Here is a 13,165-nt window from a genome sequence, read left to right on the forward strand (position 1 = left end):
TCAGCCCCTTGTCAATAGACTGGCTGCACTGAGGTCATTCTGCTTCATTCACCCACATCTCTGGAGCACTCTCATACACTTCCACAGGGTATCACGGATACCATAACAGTCACACCACAAGTGACTTTGGCTCTGAATGTGTGTTTGAAGGGATTGCAAATCAGTTTATAGGCCCATCTGCGTAAGAGCCTGTAAAAAAAAATCATAGAAAAAGCAGAGGAGGAGGAGGTGGAGTGGGATAGTGTCCACTTGCTTTTATTCAGCTTGAACCAATTACGACATATGAGCCTTTCACAAAGTTCCTGAGGGGAGTATATATACACGCACACACATGCACATGTGCGCACACACAAACATATACATATAAAGACACAGCACATCACAAGAGTCTGTGGAGTATTGCATAAGGCCAGATTGACATAATGTTTGAGAGCTACAGTTAGCCTGGGGAGTCAAAGTGTGAGGGTGTTGACTGAAAAGAAGTGAAACTTCCCTTTCAGACTGATCTTATATGTCATACACAGATTTAAAACACATTTTGCCACTGTCTATAACAGTCAACAACAATTCAGAATGAGGTTAAATTAAACTAGTAGCTGAGTTTCATTCAGTCTTCAATCTGTAACCTAATAAGATAAGGGGGTAATAATAAGATGCTGGGTATTCTGCATCACACGAAAACTAAAGCTGGGCTTAATGTGACTCAATGTTTGTGCAGTTATGTTTTGTTTGATTTTCTTTAAGTGGCACTGTGCATTATTGGTCTTGTCTGTCCAGAGGACATTGTGCAAACTTGCAAAGCTATTTCAGGTCCTAGGTCTGGGACCCAGTGTTCTGAGTTTTTTGGAATTTGAATTCTCTTTTACTATAAGGTATTCTCTGTTTGGTTTTTAGTTATTTTTTATATTCTGATTCTATTATTTATATATATTAGATTTCCTTTGTATTTTGAGTCTTCAGTTCTTAGTTCCAGCTTCTGTTTGTATTTATTGATTTTTTTTATTGAGTCGTCTTCTAATTGAACATTAATATTGACTATACTAATTGAGTTAGCATGATAAATGAGTCTGAGATGTAGCTCTTAGGTGTCCTTTCAGTCAATTCACTTGTTACAACACATATAGTATGGCATATAATGCCTCCGCATGTTGTGGGTGAAGAAAAATCTGTTCAAGCTTTTAATGCAGATGATCTGCAATGACTAACCAGAGTTCGTCCGCTAGTCAAACCTCAGATACAGGAGGAACAATGCGGTTTTCGTCCTGGTCGCGGAACACTGGACCAGCTCTTTATCCTCTCAAGGATACTTGAGGGCGCATGGGAGTTTGCCCAACCAGTCTACATGTGTTTTGTGGACTTGGAGAAGGCATTCGACCGTGTCCCTTGGGGTGTCCTGTGGGAGGTGCTACGGGAGTATGGGGTGTCTGGCCCATTGCTACGGGCCATTCGATCCCTATACAACCATTGCAAGAGCTTGGTTCGCATTGCCGGCAATAAGTCGGACTTGTTCCCGGTGGGTGATGGGCTCCGCCAGGGCTGCCCTTTGTCACCACTTCTGTTCATAATTTTTATGGACAGGATTTCTAGGCGCAGCCAAGTGGCGGAGGGCTATGACTTCAGTGGCCTCAGAAACTGATCTCTGCTTTTCGCGGATGATGTGGTTCTGTTGGCTTCATCGGGTGATGGCCTCCAGCTCACATTGGAACAGTTCACAGCCGAGTATGAAGTAGCGGGAATGAGGATCAGCACCTCCAAATCTGAGGCCATGGTTCTCAGCCGGAAAAGGGTGGAGTGTCCACTCCGGGTCGGGGATGAGTTCCTGCCACAAGTGGAGGAGTTCAAGTATCTCGGGGTCTTGTTCGCAAGTGATGGGAGAAGGGAGCCGGAGATCGACAGATGGATTGGTTCTGCGGCCGCAGTGATGCAGACGCTGCACCGGTCCATCGTGGTGAAGAGAGAGCTGAGTGTAAAAGCGAAGCTCTCAATTTACCGGTCGATCTACGTCCCTACCCTCACCTATGGCCACGAGCTGTGGGTAGTGACCGAAAGAACGAGATTGCGGACATAAGCGGCGGAAATGAGCTTCCTCCGAAGGGTGGCTGGCCTCTCCCTTAGAGATAGGGTGAGAAGTTCAGCAATCCGGGAGGTTTAGAGTAGAGCCGCTGCTCCTCCACATCGAAAGGAGCCAGCTGAGGTGGTTCGGGCATCTGACAAGGATGCCTCCTGGGCACCTTCTGGGTGAGGTGTTCCGGGCATGTCCCACCGGGAGGAGGCCCCGGGGCAGACCCAGGACACGCTGGAGAGATTATATCTCTCGGCTGGCCTGGGAACGCCTTGGTGTTCCCCCAGATAAGCTAGAGGAGGTGGCTAGGGAGAGGGAGGTCTGGGCTTCTCTGCTTAGGCTGCTCCTGGATAAAGCGGAAGAAGATGGATGGATGGATGGATCTGCAATGACACCTGGGACCTGCCTGCACATATACACCCCTGTCATCACAGTCATCTGTCAGTTCTTGCCCTCTTAAAACACCTCTGCCAAGTTGAACTAGCTAGTTCTGTTGTCTGCTGACTTGAAGTTAGGCTAACACCAACTTCGGGGTGGTTAAGCTATGCTCAGTTAGTGTGTAGGCTACCCCAGCTTTATCCAAGTCCCAAGGACAGAAGTATTCAGTCAATGCTCCTGCAACTAGCTGGGGTTATCACATGAAGATCCATGGTTTTCAAAGGATACACTGGAGAGCCTGGCTACCACAGCATTCTGCAGCACCACGCAATGGTGGTCCCTCTGGTATGCGCTTAGTTGGTCAGGGGTTCATCCTACAGCAAAATAATAACCCAAAACATAAGTCTGAGCTATGCCAGAACTACCTCAGGAAAAAAGAACAAGATGGTAAGCTTAAAAACAGTCTCCAGACTTAAACCCCATTGAGATGGTTTGGGATGAACTGGACAGAAGAGTGAAAGCAAAGCAACCTACAAGTGCCACACATTTATGGGAACCTCTGCAACAGATACGGGAAGAACTTTCTGGAGAATATTTGACTTCTGTTATAGAAAGACTGTATTGGTGGTATGTTTTGGGTCATTATCATGCTGGACGACACATCAATGACCCATCTTCAGTGTCCTAGTTGAGGAACGGAAGTTCTCGCACAAGATTTCACAGTAAATGGCCGCATCCACTGGCCTCTCAATGCAGTGATGTCATCCTTAATCCTTAGTACTTAGTAATGTTATAGTTTTGGGCTAATGCACCACCTTTCTCATGATCATCAAATGATGGCTATTTTGATTCCATTCCCATTTTCAAATAATTGCACCAACAGCTGTGATCTTTTCATCACACTTTTTTTCTGATGGTCTTGTAGCCAAATTCCAGAATTCCAGCCTTGTGCTTGTCTATAATCTTGTCCCTGACATCCTTTGAGAGCTCTTTGGTAATGTGGGGTTTTTTTTTCAGGGTTTTGATTGATATTCTGTTCCTGTCCATTAAAATGAAACTATCATAAAAAATAGACTGTTTATTTCTTTGTAAGTGAGCAAACTTAAAATTCAGCAGATCAAACATTTTTCACCCAACTACACTGGACAGATTATTTACTGGCCAGTTATTAACCAATTAGTAAACATTAATTATTGTGTTGTTATTAGTTACTGATAAATAAGTATTAAGTGCAGTTTAACTATCAATTTGCTTTTTATTTGATGATGGTTAATATGCTGACCGTGTTACTGACTTCTTGGAAAATATACCTAAACACAAGACTAATATTTAGTGGTAGTTACCAGTGTGCTGGTGGGAATCCACAGTTGAGATCCCCTTAGACTTGATGTTTCCACTTGCTCCTCCAGAACCACCAGCTCCACCTCCCCCTTGATGTAGCCACAGTTTCTCTCAAGGATGGAACGCAGCACCTCCAAGAGAACCACGCTGGTGGTGCATCCCATGGTGCTCCCAGATGCTCACAGCCACCATGCAGGAAAAGCTGAATTTTTGCGACACACAGATACAGCAGCCCCAACTTTGTCTCTCAAACTTGACCTCTTTCCCACAAAGTCCTGTTGCAGATGAACTGACAGGTATCAGATGATCCCCCGTAGCTTATAAGGATTCCCAATCATTCCATTTGAAACACATTCACCATTTTGAAAAGCAAATCCAGCAAATCTCAGCCTAAGGGTCAGGCTGCTGAGTGGCATCCTTCTGTTTGCTGCTCAGTGGGGATGAACGGCATGAGGCTGCTGAGCTGCTCTTTCAGTCAGAGCAGGGCGTTGACTAACAGCCTCCTCTTCCTTCTGCTGGGGGATGAGGATGCTCAGTTGCTCTTTCCTTCTCCCTCTCTCTCCCCCTTCTCTTTCCCCCTTTTGTCAACCTCGTATCTCACTCATTCTTGTCACTCCCCCGCCCCACCCACTCCTTCTCGCTCTCTCAGCAGCCCCCCACCCCCAACCTACAGTCATGCAGCTTAGTCATTTATCTGACTCTGCATGCTTTGTCAACAGTACAAGCAGACTACTACTAACAAAAATGCAAACACAGACTCACCCACACATAAATCACCTCCTGCAAACAACGTTTTACTCTTTCTCTTTCCCCCTCTCGCTTGATATTCTTTTTCCCACTGACACTGGAATTACAGCAGATGCAGTAATCTTTGATGTCATTTAGTCTTAAAAGGAATGACTTAACTTCCCTTGATCTTGTGTGGCAGTCACATGGTCACTAACACAAGCCTGGTATTACTTTTACTGTTATTTACTGGTCGCTGTCCTACTGCGTCATAGAACAAGCTATAAAATATACAGGTGTGTTTATTTACAACAATTTAAATGTATATTCTTCATCTTCTCTGTGGTTGCTGGTGTAAATATTTGATCAGTGGTTGACATACTCACCTACTTTTAAGTGGATGATGTAGCACAATGGGTAACACATGGGTAACGCATCTGATTCTGATAGGAGATATACATAATTGTCAGGATGTCGCAGTCTCCCCTGGAGACATGGGTTTGAATCCCACTTCTGACACAAATTATTTATGGCAGCTGGATAGTGTAGTAGTAAGAGTACATACCTTTGAAGCGGGAGTCACAAGTTCGAATTCTGCCCAGTATCCAGTAAGATACTGAATGAAGTTATTTAAATAAATTCACGTGTACTGCAATCAATTTTTTTTTCTATTAAACTAGTGTATGCATGAGGATAATTGTAAAAATACACACATACAGTTAAGACTTTTGAGAGAATCTCATATAGTAGTGTCGGTTACTGGAACCTCAACTTTATTCTTACAAAAGGAGCTTCTAGGTCTACTGTACACCTTGGAAATCTTAGGATCTTAGGCTCTCACAAGCCAGCGTTGTCCTGGTAATGATCTACCTTCAAGAAAAGGTAAAGGCTAATTTATACCATTGAGGCCTGATCTCAAAAACTGACATAGAGGTAACTCTGTCTGTGAAGCTGGATTTAAGAAATAAGTACTTAAAGTTTTAAAAACGTGTTTAGCACCATCTTCTGTCAGTATGGAACCTTACGTCACCGATTGGTTGGTCGCTGTCAATAGACTTAAACTAGCAACAGAACCAATAACTCAGGGGAATATAAAGAGAGTAAACTAAAAAAATCTGTTTAAGGGGACCACTTTTGTGCTGCAACAATAAGTTTTATGTTAAAATCAAGGCTATACTGTCTACTTTCTGAAGCAGTAAGTGGTTGTACGTTGTTTAACTAACTGCACTGACACAGGAAAATCCACCTGTTAGCCATAATGTTTGTGTTTGTAAAGCACTTTAAAAATAAGGGCCATGTGGAGAAGAGTCTGTTTGAGTCAGGTGAAAGCTGGTTCAACCCACTGTTACAGCCAGAGGCAGCACAAATGTGACCCCCTTAAACTGATTTTTAGTTTTAGTGTCCCTTTTTTCCCAAAATAAATAACTGCTGTAACAGCAGTTATTGTAGTTATTGGTTGTCTTATTAGTAAGATTTCCATTAGTTTATGTTAGTTATGTCAGTTTTTGAGAGCCAGCCTCAATGGTGTAATCAGCCTTTATAAATTTACTGTTTCATTTCTACTTCAAGCACAGTGAGGGGATCGTTGTTCCACTGCTTTATAATCCTGCTATATAAATACATTCAGACTGAATTGAAAACAGTCAGTTGTGGTGGAAAATAACATCTATGAGCATTAAATTCTATAAAGCTATAGAGCAAAAACTAAACAAAATAATGAACTGAAAAACGATAAAATGGTCTTTAGACCTGCACAGCAGAGCTCCACAGTTGACATTAATTCTCTATTCTGCAGGATATTTTTGCTACTAAATTCTCAAATCACTCGCAACAGGCATTCTGTTTTCACTTTTGAAAGCTTCCTTTAGAAGTAAGGATAATAACCTGCATGTATATATTAATTTGAGTTTCCCTTTCAATAAATACAAATATTTTTTTGATCTTTTTCCATGTGTTGTAAAGCAGACTGCAAAACAAAAATAGGAAAATCGCCCTCAGTCAGCAAAGCAAACATTATGCTTTTCTCATGTGCACATCCTAAGTCTTTATTCTAAAGTAACTTGAAGCCTGTAATGCCAGGAGACATGGACCAATGCTGCCTCCCAGAGGCTGATACTAACAGTGCAACAACCCCAATAACTTGCTGGAAAAAGCCAGGAGACACTTCTAACCTGAATACATTCTGAAAAAGCTTTCTATGAAACAAAACAAAACAACAAAAAAGCTCCAGATATATGGTCACTAAAAGCTTTGCCCAAACACTGTAACACTGCCCAGTGTGAGCAAGCAAACGAATGGTTTCACTAATGTGGTTTGATTTGATTTAATCAGTTCAATTACACACAGCATCTCTTAACCACCTAGGATGAAAAGAGGAATGGAATTTTTCCATTTTAATGGGGTAAGACTATAGGCTGACAGGCAAAATCAGGAAGATAATATGGTAAATACGGTACAAAATAATAAGGATATTATATGATTATCCATCCATGATATGGCTCTCGTTAAATGAATACAAACAATAAAACACAGGTACTTTTAAGTTAGTTGAGGTTATGGGTACCCCGCAGAGGGACCCTAGGGTCCAAGCAGGGCTGGACTGGGACAAAAAATCAGCCTAGGCATTTTGACTACAGACCGGCCCACCAGGTATTATAGGAAAAACCATAAAGCCTTTGAATGAAAACAAACGTCGTTGTGACAGTGATGTACACTGTCTTGTTGGTATATATGTATCACTCTAAAACTTAAACCTACACTCCATATTCTGGTATTCTAAACAGTACTTAGCCAAAACCCAAAGACTGCTTGGTCGAGTTAACCTCCTGAACTATCTACAACACATGGTGGAAACCTGACATTAAGACAGAGAAGACTAGAGGTGACACATGACCATTACTGAATATTAAAAATAATAAATGACAGATTTAGTGATATTTTCACGAACTATTTATTTACCACATCAATTAACATCATGGCAGGGCAAAATACTTTTTCTAACATGGCAACCTTTAAAAAGTGAAAGGAGACAGAAAGACAGGTGAGAAAGAATAAAACGTAATTGACTTTTTGATGGCATTTTACACAGTACTGGTACAGTATCTAGAAAATGTGGGAAAATACTGGCATCATATACATAGCCTACTTACTTCTGAAGAAATTATGTTGGGACCCTGAAAAAAAATGACTATGGACAATAATGGATTTCTATACATTTTACATCAGATGAAAACTTTGGTTGTAAGGTTCAGATAATTATTTGCTAGACGTTTTAAATGAGAATAAGAAAGAAAAGTATTTCTTTGTGCCCCCCTTTCCCTGTTAATGCCCTACCTGCCCTCCTGGCAAAACTTTGCTAGAGCCGCCCCTACACAGTTACCAGATGTCAGCTAAGTAAAAAAGGATCCTGGTGTTATTTGTCTCTCAGAAACAGTTCATAACTTCCCTTCAACTAATTCATGTCACCTAAAAGGTAAACGTGTTTCTCCATCACCTGTTCAGCTCTGATGATTCAGTAAGGACATCTCCTGGTTTCATCTTCATGTTTCCCTCTCACCAGATATCCAAACCGATATCAAGACCAGCAAACATCAGCTGATACTAGAAATTAATATTAAATCAATTCTAACAACAGCTGATCAAGCTTAAACATGCTGCTGCCACTGGTTTCCTCTTTCTGGCGCAAAGTGGGCGATAAACAAACAAGACAGACGGGACTTGTGACAGAAAAGCCAATCAATCAGCTGATCATTGATCAGTTTCGTGATTGAAGTAGCAGAAGCTGCCTCCCCTTTCCCTCATCCACCTGCTGGCCTCCACCACTTTCTAATTTTACAGAATCTGTGGAAGCTCCGCCATAGCCACCACCAAACAATTGAGTTATTTTTACACATCTGCCAGCATCTGGCCAATCCGCCACCTTTCATTGTTTACACCGTTACGGGAAAAAAACACAACAACAAAAAAAATCAGCGCATAAAAACGAAAAATTACCATCGGCCCACCGGACAAATTCCCAGTATGCCCAACGACCAGTCCAGCCAATGGTCCAAGGACAGTCTCATTGAAATGTGAAGGGCTCAGGTCATGTTCCCATTGTTCTTTGAGTGTTACTGTGCTTCCTCTCTTCATCTCAGGCACAGAGGCCAAAAGTTTCATCATGGACCTAAATTTAGGCTAAAAGTAATGAATGCACTCCACTGTGATTTGGGTAATGAGGACCTGCAGGTACTGACAGAGTGAAACAGGGTCCACATGAACCCTGCAGAAGAACGTTTTTATTTTAAAAAAAACAAAAAACAAAAACCCAAACATGTTCGGATAGACTTTTAGTAGCTTTAAAATTAGCACACTGTTGCTGTTTTTTGTTTCAATCTAAGTAGGCTTCAAGTTTTCTAATTGTATCGCTTTTGTCCAACTTTCACATGTCAGGATCCTCAAGCAACCAAAGAGGCCATGAATGTTTTCCACATCAAAAACCTATTTTTGCACATGTTCCACAGAACTGGATATGCAATTGTGTCATCTGGGTCAGATAAAATATTTTCTGGTCACTGCCCATTTTTTGCAGGCACAAGTGACTACACAGCTGATTGAAATAGCCACTGGGTTTTTTTTTCATGATGGTTATTTGAAAGTATTTATTTAAAAGAGACAGTGCATGTTAATGAACATCAGTGTCAGTATGCCAGAGTTAGCCAAAAGTCTACGTGTCACACTTGACCTGGCAGGTCAGACAAAAACAATAAATAAGAAATTTAACAACAACATCAAACAATTTATAACGATCCAGTTCAGACAACAAATACATAAAATTACATGAAATATCATACTTATAAAGTGTAACTATTTACAATTTTACATATAAAAGATAAAACTTTTCATGAGTAATTATCATTTTTAGCTCTACAATGGCTTTCCCAATCACGATGGCAGGAAAATCTGGCTAAACAAAGAAGAAATCTTAATTTGGGATTATCTTAATCTTGTTTCATTTGTTCACAGAATAATTAAGATTTGTTGAGCTCTGCAAAAGACTCTTTAGTTGAAATGCAATAAATGCTTCCTGCAAAATCTGAGGTAAAAAACCTCCAATGAACAAAACAGCAACCTCAAAACACACAAAACATTTTGCAACAAGTTGAAGCCTCTCCTATACACTCACTTAAATTACAGCTGCAGGCCATGCAGCAGAAATAAAAACACGGCAAAAACATGCAGAGACAATCCAAAAAACATGACGTGGCGTTCAAACAAGAAGCAGCTTCTTCATTTGTGAGCCTGCAGGCATTAAAAGGATCAGTGGCCTGTCTGGTTTGGTTTGGTTGGCAAAATGTCAAAATCATGTCATGATGTTGGAATTTCAGATTACAGTGATGTTGACTTTTGTTGTTTTCTTACAACGAATAAAAAAGAAATAATGTTTCTCCTGCAGTCTCCTCTACACCAGACTGACCACGGTGTTTACTCCACTGTAAGGGTGGTAATGACACAGAGCATGAGGCAGCCTAAATAAAGAAAGCATGGAAACCACATGGTTTGAAAAGGCCTAGGCTCAGCGATCAGTCATAGCAACTCAGGACCACAAAAACCAGCAGACAACCAAACGGCCGGCACCATCACAGATATAGGTCAGCAGTGCTAAAGCATCTGCAAATCTGCAGCTTATCTCTGCCAGTTTTTTAATGCTCTAATCAGACCAAATCCTCTGGAGTGGAATTGACTCTTAAGTGGTTCCACGGTTCCACTGAAAATGGGAGGTGATATTAAGGTATCAGGATGCACATTATATGGTTAGTGTCTCTCACTTTCACACATTTACAGGGGCCACGAGGTTAGGCCCCTGTAAATGTGTGGCGCTGGCAAAGGTCGGCAGCCTTAACCCAATTTCCTTCGGGGTCAACCTTCAGGATCAATAAAGTTTTATTGAATTGAATTTTTATTGAATTGAATTATTCAGGCACATTAACAAAGAACCTAAAATATTAAAAGACAAAGACAGAATTTAACTGGGCATGAGTATGAAGAAGTGGGTAAAGGCAAGGCAGGGAAATGGCAGAATGATGTATAAAATGTCTAAGTAAACATTTCCCACTGTTGAAAGTCATTATTAAAATGCCATAGGCTTTCCTTAGTGCTCTACTGCTTGGCCTCCACTTTGTTTACTAAGGTATAGCTGAGAGCCAACCACGCCTGCAATAACTACAGCGTGTGTACGAGCACTTGTTCCAAGAACTGGCCTCACTCTTGAATTTAGACGATTTATTGCACCTGCGGGTATTCATAATTGATGGCCCCGCGGGTGCTTAATGTGACACCACATTACGGAAGAGAAAGAGGGCAAGTTTAAAAATAGCCATCATCTCATCCATTATTAAACACAACCCAGAGATTTGATTCAGTATCCATTATGCCACGCCACACACTGGCCTAAGACAGAATTAATAGTCTACTGTGACATAACAGAAATGAAGACTAACACTACATAATGGATTGTTTTTATGTAAGTTGAAGAGCTGTATGTACAGCAGCCCATGCCCATCTACCAAACACTTCCTGTGTTTTTCTCAATCCTGTATCCTTGTTGATTAAACCACCAAGCAACCACAGTCCAACACCAGCCAACCTCATTTTTGCTGGACCAGAGTTTTTAACTTAAATTAACAACTGAAAAGATATCTTTCCTGGCTTCTGCTAACTATTTTCACTAATCCTATTTTTACCTGTGAAAAATCGTAGAAGGATATTACTAAATTTAGATATATACATGTTTGTAGTTATTCATCTTAACTTTTATTTAATATTTAAATTTGCAAAGAGAGAAACAGAAAACAAGATATAAGGGCTTGACAGAAGTCTAAATGATAAATCAGTTAGCTTAATATAATAAATTAAAGCAAGGGGGAGGTAAAGGTAGTAAACTCAGCCTACCAATATCTTTGAAGCTTAACATTTAAAATATGACAAAAATAAATATGACATAAATATTAATCTAATCCATGCTTTAAAAACAAAAGATTCTGTGGCTTAAGGGGTTATGTGTTGGACAGTCCTTGGTTGGGTGCACTGTTTTCTGAGTCTGACGATGACAAGAATTTATGACATGACAGTCATGCAACAATTTGTGAGCTTTACAGGCACCGGTGGAGCACGTTACTCTTAAACAGAGCTGTTTTATTTCTCCTTGTTTCCACTCTTTACATAGACATAGTTGCATGTGAAAACCCCACTGCAGTGTTTTTAACTATCCTGATGAGCTGGTCAAGAATGATACATTTTTTATTTGTTTGTTTTACTATTACATGTGCCACAGAGCACACAAGTGCAGAATAATCTTCCTTCATACTGTAAATAAGACAGGCATATTTTGTTACCTTTGTCATTGTGTGGCCGTTTGGCCATTGTCTAGTTAAAAGATGAAACTGTGCGGGTCAGATGACAGAATGTGTATGAATGGTGTGTTTAGCCTTCATTACGTTAGAGCTGGTGTATGTTTCAGTTACCTGGCAACCTCTTCGGGAAAACAGTAGGTCGTGGCGAGTGTAAAGTATATGCACCAGAAATTGGCAGTTTGAACATAACAACAACAACAAAAAGTTGTGGATGTTTTTGATACAGTAAAACACGCCATGCTTTAGAAGTACTGCCTTTGAGCAAGGCACTGAACTTTGCACCAAACAAATTCTCCTCTGTAGCAAGAACGAAGCAAACTACTCCAAAGGTACACTGCATGATACACAGTGGGTCAAATATGTTCATTCACTTGCCTTGGTAAGAGCCTTTCTCTTACCATCAACACTGACGTCCTGACAGCCTCGGAGACGCTCTGCCTCAGCTCTGCGGCGGTTCCCGGTTTGTTGAGACCCCGGGTAAACTTCCTCGCCTCCAGTGGCGCAGCAGCCATAGTATAGCCCACCTTTCATCAGACAGACAGGTCCCGCGACGAGCACACGGTGTGCGAGGTTGTTTACAAGCTGTCGCTGCAAAACGCAGATACTCTGCGCTCCGGGATGTCCGACTTGCCTAAGCGCAGAATCGTGCAGTTTTATTCTGTCGTCATGCTTTTCGTAAACTTAACGCTAGCGGACAGTGTAGCCCAGGATACCTGGCGACTGCGTCCCCAGTCAACAGCGACCAGAGAGCAACATCCAAAATCCTGCGGCGTGTCGTCCCGGCAGCTGAGGTCCCTTTCGCAAACAGACACGCCTCCTTTAATTATTAGGACAGAGCTTTTTCAGCCATCATGTGCCAAGTTCTGTGACTCCATAGTGTAATTGTTTCCTCATACGATAGTGAAAGCTGCTGTCAGGTGGTTCGATTCCAGTGGGAAATACATATGGCCTGTGGACTTGAGTCAGGAAGGAAATTTGTAAAACTCTACAAAATTAAACACGACGAGCTACCCGCTGTGAAAAGGGAGCCTCGGAAATCAGAGCCCTTGAGTTGAGCTCTGGCCCATATTAACTACCCTTGAAACGGGAAAAGTTCTAATGTTTTTCCGTGGTATAGATGATGTGAGGTTTAAGTGTTTTCTGTCTCTTTCCAATATTAAAAGCGTCAGTGTTTTCCATTGCAATTAGGGTTATTTGTTTTATATATTCATAAAAGGACTATATAGGAAAATATATATAGGAAAACTTGATTTTTGAGATTATATGA

At 41.2% G+C, this 13,165-nt stretch overlaps 1 protein-coding gene across 4 annotated transcripts in view; it reads right to left on the minus strand.

The window, feature by feature from the left end:
- LOC146361046 (dedicator of cytokinesis protein 9-like) overlaps positions 1-12,696 on the minus strand; it is a 54,109-nt gene extending 41,413 nt beyond the window's left edge. For 2 of the 4 annotated variants that reach the window (XM_084922084.1, XM_084922083.1), the window contains exon 1: positions 12,297-12,696. In XM_084922084.1, the coding sequence (XP_084778210.1) occupies positions 12,297-12,410 (114 nt within the window). In that variant the 5' untranslated portion in view covers positions 12,411-12,696. Of the gene's footprint in view, positions 1-3,783; positions 4,358-12,296 lie in introns of those variants that run through there. The other 2 variants (XM_084922081.1, XM_084922080.1) reach the window with 1 other exon arrangement.
- Positions 12,697-13,165: the final 469 nt, after the last annotated feature.

This window comes from Perissodus microlepis, chromosome 23 (genome assembly GCF_051167445.1).
Source record: "Perissodus microlepis isolate ML-2025 ecotype Zambia chromosome 23, ASM5116744v1, whole genome shotgun sequence".
NCBI lineage: Eukaryota > Metazoa > Chordata > Actinopteri > Cichliformes > Cichlidae > Perissodus > Perissodus microlepis.